This window comes from Camelus bactrianus, chromosome 9, assembly GCF_048773025.1.
Source record: "Camelus bactrianus isolate YW-2024 breed Bactrian camel chromosome 9, ASM4877302v1, whole genome shotgun sequence".
Classification (NCBI taxonomy): Eukaryota; Metazoa; Chordata; class Mammalia; order Artiodactyla; family Camelidae; genus Camelus; species Camelus bactrianus.
In genome coordinates this window covers 76932989-76953507 of record NC_133547.1, presented here as the reverse complement: position 1 = coordinate 76953507, position 20519 = coordinate 76932989, and the positions used below count along the sequence as shown (strand labels likewise).

General features: G+C 48.5%; 1 protein-coding gene across 3 annotated transcripts in view; it reads right to left on the bottom strand.

Moving 5' to 3' along the window:
- Window positions 1-1340: 1340 nt before the first annotated feature.
- ABCC12 (ATP binding cassette subfamily C member 12) overlaps window positions 1341-20519 on the bottom strand; it is a 57144-nt gene continuing 37965 nt past the window's right edge. For all 3 annotated transcript variants that reach the window (XM_045512987.2, XM_010950200.3, XM_074370801.1), the window contains 10 exons: window positions 20109-20335; window positions 18348-18485; window positions 15023-15209; window positions 9777-9866; window positions 7865-8054; window positions 7307-7466; window positions 6247-6325; window positions 5127-5240; window positions 2845-3009; window positions 1341-2741 (listed from right to left, as the gene is read on the bottom strand). In XM_045512987.2, the coding sequence (XP_045368943.2) occupies window positions 2649-2741; window positions 2845-3009; window positions 5127-5240; window positions 6247-6325; window positions 7307-7466; window positions 7865-8054; window positions 9777-9866; window positions 15023-15209; window positions 18348-18485; window positions 20109-20335 (1443 nt within the window). In that variant the 3' untranslated portion in view covers window positions 1341-2648. The remainder of the gene's footprint in view (window positions 2742-2844; window positions 3010-5126; window positions 5241-6246; window positions 6326-7306; window positions 7467-7864; window positions 8055-9776; window positions 9867-15022; window positions 15210-18347; window positions 18486-20108; window positions 20336-20519) is intronic.

Genomic DNA, 20519 nt, shown 5'->3' with positions numbered 1-20519 from the left:
TGCTATTGCACACTTCGTGGACTACAGTATCGTGCAAATACAACTTTAATGTGCACTGGGAAATCAAAAAATATTGCATGACTCACTTTATTGCATTGTTTCTTTATTGCTGTGGTCTGGAACCAAACCTGCGATATCTCCGAGGTCTGCCTACAGCAGCTCAACACTGGTTATTATATTCAACATACTCTCTCCCTGGCTGACATTTCAGCTACAGTAAGAGGAGGGAGGTGAGGGCTCACTGAGGGTTAGGGTTACAGTTAGGGGTAGGGTTAGGGAGACTATTCCATGTCCTAGCACATGCAAACAATCAACGTCCCTCCAAAAGCCACTCTGCAGTGAGCCATGCTGACAACCATCACTGTCCCTGTCCTTGCTACAGGCTGAGGGGGAGGAGCATGAGAGGCGTAAGAGTCAGACTGCTTAGAATTCAAATCCCACCTCTGTTCCTTCCTTCTTATACATCTATAGCTAAGTTACTAAACACTTTGAGCCTCAGTTTCCCCCTCTGGAAGATGGGAATAATAAAAGTGCCCATTTCATGGGGTGAGGTGAAGATTCAATGAACTTATTCATGTAAAAGTGCTCATCACGGTGCCAGGCACAGTGCAGGGGCTCACCAGGTGTCAGGGTCGGTCTTCTCTTCTGCACAGGACAGGCCAATGGCAGCACGGGCAGAAACAATTATCAGAAGGTGAGTCATCTTTCAGTGCATGTGAATGAGCCACAGGGATCTGTGTAGCCTTGGCTCCCCACTGCCTTCATGGAAACACCTTCCTGAAATCATAGACTGATTGGCTGGCTGGTGCTGAGCTGGCAGCCGAACACACAGCTCGTGTGGATTCCCACGGCCAGCACAGAGCGCCTGGTCTGCTTGCCCCATGGGTGAGTCACTGGATATCCATCAAGGTGAAGGCCACACTCAGCCTGGGCAGCTGTTCTGGAGCCCAGTGACTTCAGATCAGGGTCATACCCTGTGATAGGAGAAGGCTCAAGTCGGGAGGTCAGGACAGTGGACGGTTCAAAGACGCACTGCGTCCCTTCATGGAGAGATCTGAACATGGCAGGGAGCCGCCCGTGAAAGGAGCCCTCTCACTCGTGGCATTTCAACCACATCCTTCTTGCTGTGCTCTGCTGATGGTCGAATTGCCTTAGCCAGGGCCTTAACGCTCATCAGATGGGAGACCTACCTGCAGCCAGCTGTTCCTGCTTCCCCTCTGGTCCAGGACACACCTGCCAGGGCCTGGCCAGAGGAGGGCTGGAGAATGATTTGTTGGAGGCAAAGTCCACGAGCCCAGTCTTTGAGATGCTAGCCAATGGCATGTCTGCCCTCAATTTCAGCCTTTCCAGATTAAACCCTTAACATGCAAATCTATCTTGGGGGTAGGAGGATGGAGGGGGACCTGCCAGATGAGTTCATCAGGGTGTCAGGGTGTCATGCACTCATTGCACTCATGTCGCTCATTCTTGAGTGCTGTGTGCCAGGCTTGCCTTCCTCCATGTTTGGAAGGTTGGAAGGATGGCATGGGACCAAGACTAAGGAGGGGAAGGGGGGGAAGGTTCACTGGCCATCACTGCCCTGAGCCACGTCCGGAGCTCAGCCTGGAGGCGGGTCTAGGACACCTCATTGAAACATCAGTAGTGCTTCCAATCCCAAGGAATGAGAAACAGCCAGATTGTGGCAACCACTGAACAAAAGCCCTTTGAATTTTCTTTTTTTTTTTTTTTTTCCCAAATGTCACCATGAATCAGCAGCACTCACCCCTCAGCTGCTGGGACTGTGTGTTTACTGCCTCCGTCATAGTAAACCTTGAGGTGGGAAAGAAAGACTTATATTTGGGAAACGCTGTAGGGGTTTATTACTGAGTCAATGGCGAAAGCAACAAGGCTCTGTGACAGAAAACAGTACAGAAATTAGAGTATCTTCAGCAAAATAATTGCAAGGCAACATTTCAGGGTAGTTTAATTTCCTACTGCATTTTAATGACCAATATAGAAGATATAAAAATGTCATTTATAGAGAAACTCCAACATTTTGTTTTCCTGGTTATTCTAATAGATCAAATGGGACATACAATATGATTTTTTAAAAAAAATTTTCACCAGACACTGTAATCAATCTTTCATGCTACAGATCTCTGTAGTTAGGGCTTGTCACACACTCCAAATACACAAGAACAGGAGTTAAGAGGGAAGAAAACTCTATTCTCTTCCCTTTTGATAACAAGGCAGGGAACCTTTATAAAGGCCAACCTTAGGAATTTTCCCATTCTGTTTAACCAGTTTTTAACTGAAAGTTATAATGTTTTCACTCCCATGCACTAAAGTGGTATTCTTGAGAACGTATGAGGGACCTTTGGGGTTTTAGGACGTGGGGGCAGTTTTTTAATCTACTAGCTTCACCTGCCTCTGTTTATCACCCAGAACAAAGCCAAGCCCTCCAAGTGAGGTCAGGAGGCGTGCGCTGGGCAAGGCAGGGAAGCAGCTCCGCCCAGGCTCAGCCCGTGCTCCTGGCATGGGAGGGATGGTGGACCAGGGCTGCCCTCCACCCTGCCCAGATGACGGCCTCCCCACTGCAGGCGCACTGACCCATCTCACATAGCCTCCTCCTCTTCTAAAAGCAGCTGACGTGGCCCCAGCGGGGATGTTTACAGTCGGAGTTTATTTTCTGCTGCCAGTAACATAGCAAATGCAGAATCTGGCTTCTCAGCAAGGACTTCAGGCTTGTCAAACTCGACCACCTGAAAGTCAGAGAAGAAGAACTGAAATTGCCAGACAATATGCACCCACCATAGAGCCCAAAACCCCTGAAGCCTCTGGAGAGGTGACACCAACGTCCTGCACCTTCCCGTTTTCCATGACCAGGACGAGGTCACAGTTGAGGACTGTGTTGAGGCGGTGGGCGATGGTCAACACTGTGCAGTCTTTGAAGGCGTCTTTGATGGTGCTCTGAACAAGGGTGTCAGTCTTAGAGTCCATGGAGGCAGTGGCTTCATCAAGGAGAATGATCTGTGGAGGAAAGAACACTGTGAAAGCCACACTAAACCAAAGCTGTACCTAGAGGGAAACTTATAGTCTTAGCTCTATTCATTAAAGAAGAAGGGCTGAAAAGTAATGAGCTAAGTATCCACCTCAAAAAGTTAGAAAAAGAACAACAGAATGAAAGTCACATCACACCGTCTTCATCTTCTGCAGAGGGACTTGCTGGAGAAACAAGGTTGTGTGTTCTTTACTCTTCTTTTTATAAGTGGTTTATTCTAATCCTACAAACTAGTAGGAAGACACACCTCATGGGCTTTATCTAGTGCTATCATGTGCTGACATGAGTCAGCATGAGGTACAATAACAGCACTTGTGTTAGTTTCCTATTGCTGCTGTAACAAATTAGTACAACTTAGAGGCTCAAAACAACACAAACTTATCACCTTGCAGTTCTGGAGGGCAGTAGTCCTAAAGGCATGGCATTGTCAGGACTGCACTCCTTTTGAAGGCTCAAGAGAAGAAATGATTTTCTTGCCTTTTCCAGCTTCTAGAGGCTGCCTGCCTTCCTTGGCTCATGGCCCCTTCCTGGCATCACTCTAACTTCTACTTCCATCATCACATCTTCTCTCTTTCTGACCCTCTTGCCTCCCTCTTATAAAGACTTGTGGTTACACTGGACCTACCAAGATTATCCAGGATAACCTCCCCATCTCAAGATCCATAACCTAATCACATGTGCAAAGCCCCCTTTTCCCAAGTAAAGTAACACATTCGAGATTCCAGATATGAGGACGTGGGCATCTTTGCGGGATGGGGGTGGGAGGGGGATATTATTCCTTCTGCTGCGGTGCCGGTTTGCCAGTCAGAGGGCTTGAGCTCAGCTCTAACTCTGCTTGCCCTTGGCTAAATTACTTAACTTCTCCAAGGCTGTTTCCTCATCTGTAAAAGAAGGTTATATCTTACTATGAGTATGAAATGCAAGGGCAGCACATAGACCACTTAGCAGTGTGGGGCGCCACAGTCAGCACTAAATGCATGCTGGCTCCCTTCCCTGCCGTTAGCGCATCCAGAGAACGCGCTGCAAGAGTAGAAACTAACAAAATGGCTTCCCTGATGCTAAAGCTGTCTGCTGAGTCATTCTAACTGAAAATTCTTGCCCCTTGCTTTTCTCTTTCCTCTGACAAACCCCGACCTCTGCTTCACTTGCCTACTTGCATCTGTGCTAAACAGCCCCCAACCTTTCCGTGACACTCTCCACTCAGTATACATTCTCTACCCAGAATAGCTTATCCTTTAACCCAGAAGGTGTGTTCCAGGAAGGTGGTCACAGGCTGAAAGCATCAGAAGAACAGACCCTCTAGAGTTTCTCTGTGATGCCAGGTGGGTTCATCAAGATTAAGAAGAACACAGTGCCCCGGAAAATGCCCTGATTATTGTCGCCTTTCAGTTCCATGTGGTTTTTCCATAAGACCTTGGGATACCAACCCCAAGCTGGATGCAGTCTCTAAGGCATTAGCCTGCTGTGACTCCCCTCTGCTTGGCAAAGCAGTAAAGCTGTTCTCTCCTAATTCTCCCAAAACTCTGTCTCCAAGTCTCAATTTGGCTATTGAGGTATAGAGGCCAGTTTTTTGGCAACACCATACGATGGGTTACATTTTGATCAGGGTTCATAGAATGGGATTTCTAAAGCAACAGCAACCTCTTCCTTGAAATCAGTAAGCAAGGATGGCTAAGTCACTAAGAAAAATGAGTATAAATTTTACAGTCCCCACGTCCTGGCATTCTGAAGGCCTTCTCTGAGATCCTGGGTACTGTTTATCAGGCCTCAGAATTGTTCAGGACAAAGGGAAAAAGTTAAGAAGCAGATTTCTCAAACCCAGACCACTTAGCAGGACAGAGAATACCTAAACAAGACCTCCCGGGGAAAGGCCCAGAGGAGGCAGGTGCTGTTGCTGTAAATGGCTGTTATTTTTCAATTTTTACCCTTCACAACTTTGTCTTAAGAGAAAGTGTTCAGTTTTTAAACGGCTCAATTGCTCTCTGTTTGCTGAAAGACAAACGCCTGGCTCTAGCTCCCAGATTGAGTGGTGCTGCAGGAAATATCCAAAATTCGACCAATCCACTTTTTCGTGCTGTTTCCTTACTTTTGAATTACGGAGAAGCGCTCGGGCCATACAAAGCAGCTGGCGCTCCCCTACTGAGAAGTTTTCTCCATTTTCTGTGACTTCTGCCTGTAATTTTTCCGGGAGCTTCATTATCTATAAAACAGAGAATGCCGTATTCGCGCTGACGATCTATAAAGTTGTCCTGCGTCGTCTGTATTGATTGCCCCCTCCTCTTGCATTTATCAGCTGGCTATATTTTAATATGGAAAAGAAAGTGCAGAACAACAGTCATTTCAATATCGCCAACAGCCACCAGGGAGAGACCAAGGAGCAGGCAGTCATTAATAATTTTAAATCACAGTGATTCATAGAACCCCGCAGACACCTTGCCAAAAGAGTACAAATGATGTGCGTATGGCTGGAGAGAATCACAAACATGTGTACGTGGCTTTCAGGATTCCTATTTCCATGGACAAAATAGAAATGAGATGAAAGAGTTTTCTGGTCAACAAGGAAAGGTAAGTCAGGGTCTGATTTGTCCAGCACGACAAGTCCAAGTGGCTTTGGGAGATGCTCATCTTAGTACCAAGTCCTGGGGGAAAAAATCCCCCCTGGGTTGTAGAGGTGGCCACGCTCACTTGCTGACCCCAGCTGCAACTCTCATAGGACAGGGTCCCATCTCACAGCTGGTTCAGTCCACTCAAACCAGCCACACCTGCCATCCCTGGAGCATGCCACGTCCCCTCACCTCCTCAGGGCTTGACTGTTTCAGTAAGTAAATGAGGCTGTTGGCGGAGCAGTAGGGCACTTCATCTGCTCTAGAGTCAGATGGACTTGGGGTCAAGCCTCCATTCTGTTACTCACGTGTTACATCTCTGAGTCTTAATTTCTGCATCTCTAAAAGTGGAGGTAGGAGTACGCACCTCAGAGGGTTGTAATCAGGACCAACTGAGAGAATGCATGTAGAGCTCTCAACTGAATCATGGCAGTGGCCTAAGGAATATTCTCCATTGTTGCTTTTAATAAGGGGTAAGTTAGGATTACATTCTACTGATATGCATGGTGCCAATAAACCGCTGGCCAAATTTAAACCTGGGCCAGGTATCTGGGGCACTGGGGCTGGGAAACGAACTCATCCTGGACAGCCCCAGAGACCTACTGTGTCTCTCATGAATGTTCTCTCCAGAACCTGCCAGAGCATCTCATCACTGTGACTCTCAAAGGGATCCAGGTTGTACCTGCAGTGAAGGAAAAGAGAGGGGGCTGAATTTCTGAGGACAAGAGGATGGCAGAGCACATTTTCCACAGCATGTTGGGGAGAAGTGTGCGATGACGCCACGGGAACAAGAGCAGTGCTGAGCCCAGGACGACAGTCCACGAAATATCAACCTCAGGCCAAGAGACTGAGGACCCACCACTCCACAGTGGGATGGAGCAGAGACCAAGGCGGGCAGACCACCAATCCTGCCAAGAGATAGCATGGAACAACGCACTCAGGAGACACATTTGGTCCTCTGGGGGCCATGTGCAGCAGAGCAGATCTGACCTTGTGCAACTTCTTAGCAGAGAGAGAGGGAGTGAGCAGTTCCATCCGCTGGTGCGTTCACTCTGCCTTCAGAGGCAAGAGCTCCATCGGCAGCTTTGGGGCCTTGCAGAGGGCGAGCACCTCATGTGCAGGGTGTGAGTCTAGCATTCCCAGACACGGAGTGGGCTTTTCACACAACTCTAAATACAGCCCCCAACTTCATCCGGTGCTCAATGCAGGAAATGTCCCTCTTGTTAGAGGGGCAGGCGCCGCACTGCACCAAGTGAGACACTGTGGTTTTCTCCTTGCACCTTAACATCAGATCTTGAGCCCTGTAGGAGTGGCAACCCTACTGGTCTTGGACTTGAGCAGCTTCTGTTCACTCCTTAATGGGAATGAATTGACATACTTCCCAAAGGATGGCTACATACATGGAATAACTATCTGTTTTAATGTGCAAACTGGGGTATTTTGGGGATCAGCCATTGCTAAACCTGATAGGATGCTGGGACACAGGCACAAACCAGGGCTCTCTGGGGCCAACTGGGATGTCTGCTTCCCCTGTGCATAGCTTCTTGTTTATCTGTAGCGTAGTTAATAAAGGACCAGCCATGATGTGGGAGCTTCACAAAGCTGTTGTTGGTTTGATTTCATTATCCAAAAATAGGAGTGCACAATGATCAAAAACAGCTACCTTACTGTACCTACAAACAGGGCAGGATCCTGGGGTATCACGGTCAGCTTGGTTCTGAGGTCTTCCAAACCGACGGTGCAGATATCCACGCCATCAATGATGATCGTGCCACTGGTGGGCTCCACCAGACGAAACAAAGCCATTCCCAATGACGACTTTCCTGGGGGCAATAAATGTGAAAACAGCAAATCAAAATTAAGTTTGTATTTCATCATATCTGAGTACCTAATCAAGGGAATTTTTAGTGCAATGAAAATGGCTCTGTGGCAGTGACTGTGCAGACAGAAACCCCTCACTCTGCAGAGGCAATCGGCTGCCCTCACACTGTCAACCTGCCCATCCCTGCAGGGGCTGTTGGCACCTGACTCATCCTCTGGGCCTCGTTTCACCAGAGTGAGTCTCATTTAATCAATTCAAAAAATTACAGTAAAGAGATTTCAGGGGGAAAACAGCCAATCTGCCACACTTACACATCACCCTCTGTTGTGGTTTAGCTAGCACACCCAGTGGAAATACAAAGAAAACAACCTGAAAGAAACAGTCAGAGCTCGTCCTCACCAGAACCCGTTCTGCCGACAATCCCAACCGTCTGCCCACTTTGGATGTTCAAGTTCAGCCCGTCGAGAACAAGAGGGGTATTGTCTCTGTATCGCATCTGATAGTCTTTGAACGTTATCTCCCCATGGCTGGGCCAGTCGTGGGGACAGGTCCCCACTTTGAGAGGGAGAGTGCATTCAGGAACACAGGTCTGAAAAACAGAATAACAAACGGCAGGCTAATAGCCATTTGCTGTTCCATTCATGTAATTCATTCATTCATTTATTCATAGTTCTAGGTACTCGCATTCTTGGCAGTGAACTAGACCAACAAGGACACTGCACTCAAGAAGTTCGCATCGCAGTGGGGAAGTCAGATAATAAACAGGAGAAGAAATGAGAAATGAGGACAGTAAAAACAGTATTGTAATGGAATATGGAACATGTGTGGTGGAAGGGGCAGAGGGAGTAAAAATAACTGAAGGGTTGAGGAAGGCATCTATAAGGATGTGCCATTCAAGCTGTGACCTGGAATGCTGCAAAGATGCCAGCGACAAGAAGATTTGTTCCAGGCAGAACAGACAGCTAGTGCAAAGGCCCTGAGGCCAGAATAAGCTTAGAGACTTTGAGGAATAGAAAGAAATTCATGTGGCTCTGGCATAGTGAGTAGTGGGACAGATAACTATAAGGAGTACCTCATACTGGGCCTTGTGAGCCTGGACAAGCATCAGTCATGTGACCTTGAAGCTGTGTGACAAATCCAGACCAAGATTTGAGATTTGCAGAATTCAATTAGATACAATTTCATCATCTACAAGAGTTGCTATGGTGTTAGAAGTAGGGAGATGACAATAGTGCAGGATGTCAAATTCAGAGTTACATGGAAAAGGAATTAAGTTTCCAAAGAGCCCAGGAAATGCAAAGTCTAATTAAGGAGTAGAGCAACTCGACTGCATTTCGGGACTAACTCCTCCTCTGAATTATAAAGTCCCTGTTAACAAGGGGAAATAGCGCTGCCGTGTTCCCCATTAGGGAGGCTGACCAGCCCAAATCTCTGGTCAATAGTCAACCACGATTAGTTGAGAAAATAACTGTATTCCTAGATAGTATTTTTAACCCCTAGAAGATTTAGAATTAATGATAACAGTATTTAAGAGAAGCAAAATTATAACAGTAATATTTTTAGTTTATGGAATCTGCATATTTGGTGTTTTAAGTATTCATAAAGTTAATAACATTCAGGCTTGTGCTTCTAATTTAAAGTGTATAATTGGATAACTTATTTAAATGTGATTTTAAGTTAAAAACTTCCTGTTTGTATACAGCACTGGTATTGTTACGAGAACTTAATGCTCACATATAGAAGTTTAATTTATTAGATTTATATAACCTCAGGAAAGTTTGTTAACTCAGATGATCAAGGTACTTAAAAAGGAAATGGAATGCATTAAATTTTAAAATGCAGTTTAAAACCTTTTAAAGTGTTTAATGAAGTTTGTAAATGGGGCCAGATACTATTCAAAGGCCCTTAAGAGTGAATTGACTCAACTTCTCTTCAAAGAACAGCAGGATCTATAGGTTGAAAATAAAGCTTTTAAAAAAGAAATAGGCTTTTTTATTTTTTCAATTCGCAATTTTAGTCCATCAAATATTACTTTCGAGAAACTAAAGTAAGCCACTGAATTCTCTTTTCTGTGTCCAGAAGTTACCCTTGAGGAAATTCTGCTAAAACGGAACCCCTCCCTCAACATCAAGGACTTCAGACTGTATTGTAAATACGGGTTTTAAGAAAAGAGATTATAGTCCAATTTCAGTTTTGTTTTGTTTTGTTTTGTTTTTAAAAAAGATCCCTTTCACGTGTAAAAAAATAAAACGCTGGCGTAAGTTCTGCCAGGGTTAGCTGGTTCCTCCTTTCGCAGGCACTGATTTCTTACCGAAATGTACTGCCGGAGCAGCTCCACGGAGATGAACTTGGCCTGGGTCTCGGCGCCGGTGAGCACGCACACCTGGAGCAGTCCGCTCAGCTGCGCAGGAGGGCAAGCGCCGCGGTTAGAGCCCTTCCCGCCTCCAGGGGCCCCTGTGAAGTCCCCTTCCCGCTGACTCGGGACCACACAGAAAGGAGGCCTGCATTCCCAGCCAAGCGCCCGGATGTAAAGACACTCCTGTTGGGGTGTTTCTGCCTTTAAACACTTCCTTTGTATTTGGAAACAAATGGTAATTATATTTTGCCTGGCACTCCAGATGGTGAGAGTCATCCGCCACAGCACTGGCTTCCTGGCTGGAGAGGTGGGGCGCCGCTGTGGAGCAGGAATTCTCCTGGGGCCCCAGAACTGCATGGTGTTCATCCTTTGCAGCCACCTGGAGGGGTCCCGCCCCTCTATGCCCTCCCCGCTTTACCCCACCTGCAGCCCGGAAGCAGTTAAATCCAATCATCATCACCGCAGATCGTCAGGACGGAAAAAAACCATCCAGTCCATCTGCTCGCTTGGGACATAAGAAAATCCAGGCTTAGACTGGGGCTTGTGGAGGTTGCCCACCTGAGGCCAGGCTCCCCCAGCGGCCAATTCTGAGGTTGGGATGCAAGCAGTGTATTAGGGCAGGTTGAATGGCCAAATCCCTGGGACCTGTGAATGTTACTTCACTGGAAAAGGGATCTTTGCGGGTGCAGTTAAGGATCTTGAGTCCAACCTGGATTACCTGGGTGGGCCTTAAATCCAACAAGTACCCCTGTAAGAGACAGAGGAGGAGGAGATACAGAGAAGAGGAGGAGGAGACATGAAGGTGGGGACAGAGGTCCAAGGGATGCAGCTCCAAGCCCAGGAACGCCCCAGAAAGCCCACAGCCACCAGAAGCTGGAGAGACAAGGAACAGATTCTCCCCTTGGTCCTCCAGAGGGAACATGGCCCTACCGACACCTTGATTCTAGACTTCGGGACCCCAGAACTGCAAGAGAATACATTTCTCTGGTTTTAAGCCAGTCGTTTATGACCATTTATTACAGCAGCCCTGGGAACCTACTCCAGGAGGACCCAAAAAGTCCCAGGAGGGGCTGGGAGAAGTGAGGCACAGAAGAGAAGGGGTGTCCGGAGAGGCTTCACTGCGGGCAACCAAAGCTCGACTCTGTCGGGGGCCCTGAGTATCCGCATGGAGCACACCTGAGTTGTCCCGAGGATGCTGGACTCCATCGCCACTAACTCCCTGCAGGCATCACTGCTGGGGTGGTCCTGCTGAGAGGACTCCCCGCGCCTGCCGCCCACCTCGGGCTGGAACTGAGCATCTGCCCGCAGCTGTGAGGGGCCAACTGGCCTGCCCTGGGGGAGGAGGGTGGGCACCAACAGCACCTGCCTTGACACAAGCCGGGCTAGTGGGCTAGAGGCCGGACCAGGTCTTCCTCACTAGCTGAGCAGTGACTGTGAGCTGGCACTGTTCAGGGGCTGGTTTCCCAGGGTAAATGTGATACCCAAGACCCCACACTCAAGGGGCTTACCTACGAGTGGGCCAGCAGGACGAGACACAGGCAGTTTCAAGGAATGATAAGAATGTCAATTACCCAGGATGTTGTGAAAGCAAGGCTGTGGCTGAGCTGGGGAGTTACCTGCCTTGTGGGGCAGGGGGGTCAGTGGTTCAGGAAAACTGTGTGTGTCAAAGCATTTATGATAAGAAGTCTGCCAGGCAAACTCAGGTTCAGAAAGCTCTGGGTAGCAGCAAGTGGCCTTAACAGGAAGGAGGCAGGCTGGGCAGAGAAGGTGGACAAGGTGGAGAACCGTGTGGGTGCAGACCCTCCGAGAGCCCCCTTCAGCAGGCCTCCCTTACTGCCCTCCAGCTTCACACACATTTCTCTTTGAGCAGTGGCTCACGGCTGGCGTGATTATGCCCCCCGGGGACACTGGGCAATGTCTAATTTGTCATGACCTTGGAGGCAGGAAGTTTTACTGGCGACTCCTGGTTAGAGATCAGGGAGGCTGCTAACTTCCCAGAACACACAGAACAGCCCCTCCCCAAAAGGATGATCCTGCCCAAGTGTCCACAGCACTGCAGGTGAGAAAGCCTTTCTTAGGATACAGGCTACACCCCTGCCCACGGCTGACAGAGCCCTGCCAAGTCCTCAGAGCTTACTCTCCACCACTCTGCTCAGGCCACAGGAGCTTGAGTCCCCCGCCAGTACCAAGCTCCTGCCTGCCCCAGCCTCCCTTGGCCCCTCCTTCCCTGGCTCGTTCTTTATCATTCAGGTATCACCTTGGAAGTCACCTCCCAACAGAGGCCTCCCCTGACTATCAGGTCTAATGTGGCTTCCCCGCTGACAGTCAGTTACCCTGCCTCATTATCTTCATCACGCTTCAGTGATTTCTGAAGTCATCTTATTTGTTTACTTGTGCACTTCTTTCTTCCATCCCACTGTCTATCCCTCACTATCCCACTAGAGTGTAAGTTCCGTGAGGGCAGGGACCTGTCTGTCTTGTTCACTGCTGAACCCGCAGCAGCTAGCGAGATTCTGGCTCTGGGAGGTGCTCAGTGGACATCTGGTGAATGAATGAATGAACCCCTGCCCTTGAGAAGGGCATGTGCGTGTTTTGTTAAGTTCAAGGGTATCAGCTCCAGCGGCTTAGAATTCCCTCGTCAGCACACTGCTGACCCCAGAAGTGCTCATTCTCCTCCGTGACGTTATGTGATGTTACTTTGTGCTCACTTTCTGCTCTGTGGGACTTCAGACAAATTTCTCCTCGACCTAGGGGGTCACCTCTGTTCTCAAGGGAAGCTCTGTCACTTGGATTCTGTGTTCTCCAAAGGGGGTTAACGCTCAAGAAAGCCCCAAAACCAGCTGGAGGAGAAGCGTCCCCTAGACCTCAGTGTGTGCCAGCTTCCCAGCCTTACAGGAATGTTCGAAAACAGTCTCACAGAAGGCTGGTGACATCCCCCAAGGGCATGACCTCAGTTGAGGAAAGCTGTTTCACTGGGACTAAGTATAGGGGCCCAAGGGGATCTATTTAACATCATATATGTGACTAGGCGACAGCAAATAAAACCATCCATCAATGAGGGAAACTGCCTATCCAAGGAAAACTCATTTCTCTCAGTTAAGATATGGTCCTAGTCATATATTTTTTTTCCTCCTCCTTTCCAAAATACCATTAAAATGCCAGTAGAGAGATTTCAAAAAGGAATAGCCTTGGGAAGAGACAGCAAGGGGCTGGGGGAGAGATAGCATTGAATGAGAGGGTTACACATTCTGGAAGATGGAAAGAGGATGGAAGTCTCTTTCAGTAGAATGGAGGGAGAGTGTGCTGTGGGGGCTTCCAGAGCCTTCTGCCACACAGGACTCAGAGAGGTTCCGGGGTGAGAAGGGGCCACAGAGAGATCAACTGATAGGCCATCTTTAGCCGTCTCCTCCTGTTGGACCCATATCCTCTGCTCCCTTCCTTTCTCCCAACCAGAGGTAGCTGGACACTCTCCCTAGCCAACACACACACACACACACACACACACACACACACACACACACACACATACACACACACACACACACACAAATAGGGCTCCCAGGATAGTATCCTAGATAAAATCCCTTTAAACCTAGCACTTGGGTGCCTGAAGGCCAGCTCCCTGGCTCTCTCCTGAAGTGAAGCCAGCCTGTGGAAAAGTCCAATCCCCTCCCCAACTCGTAGTTATAAGACCTCCCCCATCAGGAGACACCTGGCAGGACATAGACAAAGGCAAAGGAAACCCTGAAAACCCAATCTAGTTCCTCAGCCTTAAATACAAATGGACCAAGAGACATATGAACAAAACCAATGGTGTGAAAAGAGCAAGAACCAGATAAACAAACAGATAAATAAGCAAACAAAGAGCCTGGAAAAAAACAGATACCAGTCAAAGAAGAGAGGAGAGTTTAAGAAAGTGGCGGGGCATGAACCTCTAATTAATGTTCTCAGAGACATTTTAAAATATGTTGCATCTATCTAAAAATGAGCCTTTTAAAAACTCAGAGACTAAGGAATAATTTGTGGAAATTAAGTGTAAGAATATGTGACTGACAAACTTTAAATTCAAAATAGCGGCTGAACGACCAAGTGAAGAAAAACTCCCAGAATAAAGATAAAATATAGAAACCTTGAGATGAAAGGAAGGAAACATAGAAGATTGATGCAGGAAGTCCAATATTCAACCCATAGGAGTCACAGAAAAAGAAAACAAAGGGAAAGGAGACTAGGAAATTATCAAGACGAGAAAAAGGAACCGTGGAGGGAAAGGAAAAATGTTTCCAACTTGAAGAGAGATTATTCTGTTCCCAGCCTTGAACAGAACTAATGGAAACAGACCCACACTCAGAAACACTGTCCTGGGGTGTCAGAGCCCTGAGGATAAAGACTGCATTGGAAAAGCTTCCAAAGAGAGAAACGTGACGCCTGTATCAAGAAGCAGAGGCAGTCTTAGGTGGGTATCAGACCCAGATGACGTGGTTCAAATCCTGATGCTCACACATGCAGGTGTGTGGTCCTGGCATGTCTTTCTGGGCCTCAGTCTCCTCACCTGTAGAATGGAGATTATGGTATCCCTACCTCATAGGGTTGTTGTGGCGGATAAATGAGTTAATGTATGTAACGGATTTATAACTGTGACTAAAATGTCATGTATTTCCCTATTATTATTTCCCTATTTTTGTTATTTTTTGAAAGAAAAACACCCAAGCCACAAAGAAGAAAAGTCAGTAATTATTCACCATGGACACTGTGGCTGCCTCTCCAGCATTCCTTTTGCTCTCTCTGTGTGACTTTGGGGTGCGATGGGTGTGGCTCCATCTTTCAGCCTAAGCCAATCATCCCAATCACATCAAGCCACCAGTTAGTTCTGGGATGCCTAAATTAATCCAGCAAGAGTAAAGCACAGGGCTTTTGTTCAGTGGCTGGGGCAGGAAAAGCTTTCTTCCTGCTATAGCCCCCAGAGGCTGCCAGTTACCACTGTACAATTATGAAGGAAGTCATCACAGGAGGAGGACAAAGAGGGGCCATGATCCAATTGTGCCTGAAGCCCACACAGCCCCCAGACCTTTTAGTGATATGAGCCACTAAGCTCTCTTTCTTGTGTAAACCCATTTGAGTTGGGTTTTTTGTTCTGTCCACCCTCCTGGATACACTCTATGCCAGAGCCTCCAGGCCCAGCCCAACCTTGCACTAGGTGTTACCTGGATGATGTAAGACAATGACAAGCCTTTGGATGAAGCACTGATTGAGGAAAAACTCAGGGTCACCAACAAGGCCACAATGAAAGTGACGATGTTCATGAGGACATCCATTCTTAGAGCAAACCACCTGAGAGCACAGTTGAAGTACAGGAGGTGGCTGCAGTTTTCGTCATTTAGCATCTTAAACCTAAAATGAATAAATCAACAAAATAGGAGATCAGCTTCCATAGACTCAGGACTACTGGAGAAACAGGGCAAGGGGAGCTTTTAATCAAGGGCCAGTGCACTCCTACATAGGATTGCCTTACAAAGATGAGCATGTATCCATAATCTTCAACATCGGCCACCATAGGCATCTCCGATTTGCATGTATTTTGCAAAATCCCACATGGCAGTCGAGTATGGTGCTGAGTGGGCTCTTTCTGTCTTTCCCAGAAACTGGCAACTGGAACCCACAGCTGAGGACAAACAAGGCTAAGTACCTCACACTCTACCTTCAAAGGATCCTTGCCTTGGAGTCAGCCACCCCCCAAAGGTCCTGTGGAAATGACCGTTGGCTCCTTTGATCTATAAAGAGAGTAGGGGGTGGAGGAGATTGCCTTTAAGGAGAATCAATGTTTGTGCTGATAGAGGAAGGAAGGGAGGGTGCTGGATTGGTTCTCCTCCCCAATTCAGAGAAAGAAGAATCAAGGCAATTGCTTTTAAAGCTGTAGGTCTCTTCAAGAAGAGGAAGCTGGCATCTTGTATCCCTGCTACGTGTCCACCAAGCCAAAGAGGAGACGGAGCACAGGGCAGAGTGACAGAGATGACACCACCAAGGGATGAGGGCAAGACCCATCCCTGGAGTCCCTCATTCCCCAGATGCATGGAAGGTGGGTCCTGCCCATTACTACAGTTCCTAGAGTTGGGGGCGCACATGGAATTTGGCGTGTGGGGCTGCGGTCTTGATGTGACACTGATCGGTGTGAGGTAAGAGGCTCCACATCACGGGAACGCAGTATGAGGCTGCCAGACAGAGCTCACTGCACGACCCAGGCACAGCTTGTCCTTTGGGAGGGCCTGGCAGAGCTGCTAGGGATTTGGATCCTGTTGGGGGCTCTCCCCTGCCACGCACGAAGAGCTGGATTGGCAGAAATGAACAGCAGAGAGGAGAGTGACCCCAGACAGACTGGTCACTGAGGGTGTGTCCTTTCCCACCTCCATCCCCCTGCACCAGCCTCTGAGAACCAGGCTCCCAAGCTCAGAGAAAAGGGAGAGGGTGTTTAAGAGAACAGACCAGGGGCTTCCCAACAGTGATCCTGCCCCTACAATACATACACACAGCCTAGCATGAGCTCTCCAAGTCTTGAGGGGATGGGGGCGGCGAGGCTATGGCTTAGATACATTCAAGATTGAAATTTTAACTGAACTCAGCTAACCATTGACCAGAAGAGATATCAAACACAGTTGCCACAGAAGGTTCCTCTAACCTGCTGGGAAAGGGGCTTCCTCAGATCAACTGGTAGAAATTATTAGAAAATAATGAAAACCTTTTGATGTTTAAACCCTTAAGGAGTTGAGATTCCTCCCCTGGCTCGCCCTCGGCCACTGCTGCTCCAACTCTTCTAAAACTCAAAAGATTCTGTCTGGAAGCACCTCTGGACACCCTGGTGGGCCCTGCAGCACCCTCTTCCTTTCTGTTTCCACTCTAACTTAGTTTCCCCAGAGCTTAGTTAAAATACTCTTCCAGATACCGTGGTGTCACTATCATGTACCTCTAAAGCCTACAAATTCAACTGACAGCTTAAGCGACTTAGAAGTCATCTGCGGTCTTATCTGTGCGGTTGGTGAGGTTGTGCAGAAACAGAGTCACTGGCTGGGATCACATTGGAATTTGACCTCCAACCTTTTTTTTTTTGAGTCCTGTAGTATTTTTGGTTGCAAAAGCAATATATGTCAGAAGCCCAAGCCCTCCAGAAAGTTCATGACAGGAAAAAAAAGTGTTAAAAGAGGGTAGAGCTCATCAGTCATGTAAGGCTCAGCTCTCCTATAAGATCCTCATGGAAACCTTGGGGGAGAATCTGCGGGAAGACAAGGCTTGACTCAGTTCTGCTTGTTGTGAGTCGATGAATGACTCCTGACCAGGACCCTGGGGGGTCACGTGCGATGCAGGACTCTTGACAGATGCCGTTCGGGTTAAACCAGTAGCAGGACTAGCTGAAGACAGGCTGGGATGCCTGGTCCACACTGAGACTGGGTGGCAGGGGCCGGGGAGAGAGAGAGAGAGAGAGATGCACTTTGAAGTGTGTATTAGGTTTTTAAGGAAGGAAAGAATGGGGGTGGAAAAAGAACATCAATGTGGCAGAGACTGCTTTAGATTCACCACAATCCATTTTCCTTTCCTCCTCTGGACACAGCTGGACTACATTTCCCAGGCTCCTTTGCAGTTAGGTGAGCCCACATGACCAAAATCTGGCCAATGAGTGTGCAGAAATGATGAGTCACTTCACTAGGGTTGAGGTCCTCCACCCACATCGTTCCATTTATCTCCCAATTAGACCAGTGGATCCTGGAGAAGCCAGGATGGAGAAGCTCGAGATGGAGAAAGGCCGTGTACCTGAGTGTGGCACAGAACCCTCTACCCCTGCCCCGTGGGTCCTCATTCAGTTGGGACTTGAGGAAGAATAAACGTGTATTGTGTTAAGTCCCTAAAATCTGGAGCTGTTTGTTACCACTGTGAGCCTCCTGTGATTGATACACAGTGATTGTACGTGATTATGTGGTATTTCAGAAGTTTGGAGCTGGAGGATGCCAGAGAAATGTATTTATCTAGTCCCCACATTTTAAAGAGAAGAAAACTGGTCCACCCACGAAGTGAGATGTAATGTGGCCTTTAAAAATTATCCATACAAGGAATATATAATAATGTGAAAATGCTATTTAAAAATAAAACAAGACAAAAATGATTATAAGTATTTCAGAAATAGAAAAAAAAAAAAGAAATGACTGGAAGGCAAACATATGAAAACCTTAACAGGATTTGGGTTGGGGTCCTGTGGGTAACTTTTTTTTTCCCTATTTTCCTGAATTGAATACATTTTACTTTTAGAGCGAAAAAACAAAATGAATAAAACCCCATTGTGAGGTTGTCATTGGATGAGCTGGAACCTTTGGGAGCCGCAGACACTGAGGAGAAAGGCCTCGTGTCTAAGGGGGCTCCACCTCGGTTCTGCCAGCTCTCCTTCCACAGTCCATCGGAGGCCCAGACTCCCCTCCTCAGTCGGCACCTCCCGCTGGGGGCCAGCAGGGAGTGGAAGCCCCGGGGCAGGCCCCACCCAGGACTCACTTGTCGACGCAGTCTTCCCTCTTGTCATAGGCATGGATGGTTCCCAGGCCCTGCATGGTGGAGGTGACGTGGGAGAACCAGGGCGACCGGCTGATGTTCTCCACCTTCTTGAGCTCTTGGACTCCTCGGTGGAAAATGCTGCAGGGAAACCAAGAGCGGCCAGGAGGGCCCCAAAGGGGGGTCTCCCAGGGCTCCCCTCGGCACATGCAGATCCAATGACACACTCAAGACAAAATCTAAGGTGGACGGTGCCATCTAACTCATCTCACTAGGGAGGAGGGGTTGGCGCACCACTCTCCTCTGGATATGGGGTCTCGTATGAGCCATTCCTCCCTGTGGTCTCAGTTCTGAGTGCTTCTCATGGCATGAGTGCCTCACCGCGTGAGAAGTGACTCTCCACAGTGCTGGCCCTAAATATAAGCCAACCATGTTTACGCGTCCAACCGAAGGGAAAATGGGAGCCTGGAGTGACAGCCCAGCCCCCCAGCTCCCAGGGCACACATGCGTGTTCCCAAGGTGACTCCAACCTCAGCCAAGGATGCGGAGTCTGCCTCTCTGCCCATGGGTCCCTATGCCCACCAGTCCCACTGTCTGCTGGCATCAGCCACAGACTTGATCCACAAACTGGAAACAACCAAAACCAAACCTGTCATCTTGATTACCCCAACTGCACCTCCTCCTGGATCACTCGCATCTGTCTTCGCATCACTCCCAATCTTGGACTCATCCTTGGCCTCTCCCACCCCCCTAGCCCCAGTGGACCATCTTGGAAATGGCTCCCAAAGCCACCTCTCTTTGCTGCCCTGACTGCTATGCCTATTTCTCATCTCTCACTCAGACTCTACATTTTAAGATTCTCCTGTCCTGTAGTTCCATCCTGATCTTTCTGTGGCTCTATCCACCCTCCACACTATGGCCAAAGCAATATTTCTAAAACTCGGCTCTGAGTGGGTGAAAACAACCTGGTTTACAGGTGGAGGTGGGTCCAGGATTTGTTGGCTGAATCCTTGCAATATGGGGGTCCTCCTTCAAGACTCTCAGTGTCCAGACCAGGGCTCGAAACATCTGGGAGCATGATAAGCATTTTGCTGAGCTTTATGGAAGCTCAAAGCTTGTATAACACTGTGTCCCATTGTTCATTTACAAGACACTTACAGTCGCCTAGCCTCATTGGTCCTAACAAGAACCCCCCCGGTACATGTGAAGTCTATATTTCTATGATCTCCATTTTAGAGACGAGTAAACTGTAGCTTGCAGCATTTCTCTGACATCACCCAGGTCGTCCACCCAGCTGCCTGCTGAGAACCCCAGCCCACCCAGGCACAGGGAGGAGCCGGGTTCCCTGGAAACCTGGAACCGACGCTGCCCTTCTGCTTCTCCCCATGCGGAGCAGGCATGGGGACTGCCTGGTGCCATGCAGCCGAGGCTTTTCAGTGCATCAGTGGTCAGATGGGGCTATTTCCCAAAGGTCAGAGAGACTGACACTGGCCTCCTCTCTCCTCCTGCAGCGGGAATGATGGAGCCCCATGGTTAAGAACGTAACAGCAGCCAGACAGCAACTGTGGTTGCAAGTGTCCCAGCCTGGGACCAGTGGATCTCCCAATCCTAGCCACCACTCAGCATTGTGTTGAGACTGAAATGCCAGATGTCTGCCACTTAGCATAGCACTCAGTACCACCTGATACGACCCGGTCACTGTGCAGGGAAAACCAAATATGCATAGGTTTCATGGGCTCCTTTTTAAATAGTGCATGGACCTACCGTAAAAGAATGAAGAAGCCTACAGCAAGGCCGGCCAGGACTAAAAGGACAGCAGGAAACACAGCAGCCAATATCACGAGAATAAACAGCACCATGAAAAACTGCTGCAGAAAGTTCTCGGCGTGAAACGGCAGCCTCACGTCTAGCTCGTCCATGTCCTTGGAAAAGCGGTTCATTAGCCTGCCGGTGGGAGTCCTGTCAAAGAAGCTCATCGGGCTCTCCAGGACCTGCGGGCGACAGCAGAGAATCAGGGTTGAGTGCGTGTTGAGTGACCGCAGGCAGCGCTCTGTGGGGCTGGGATCCTGAGCCCAACAACTTGTGCCGGGCGACCCTGGGAAGTGAGGATGCTCTCGTCTCTCATGGCCTCCGTGAATGCCAGTGACTGCGGGAGGGATTCAGCCTCCGTGGAGG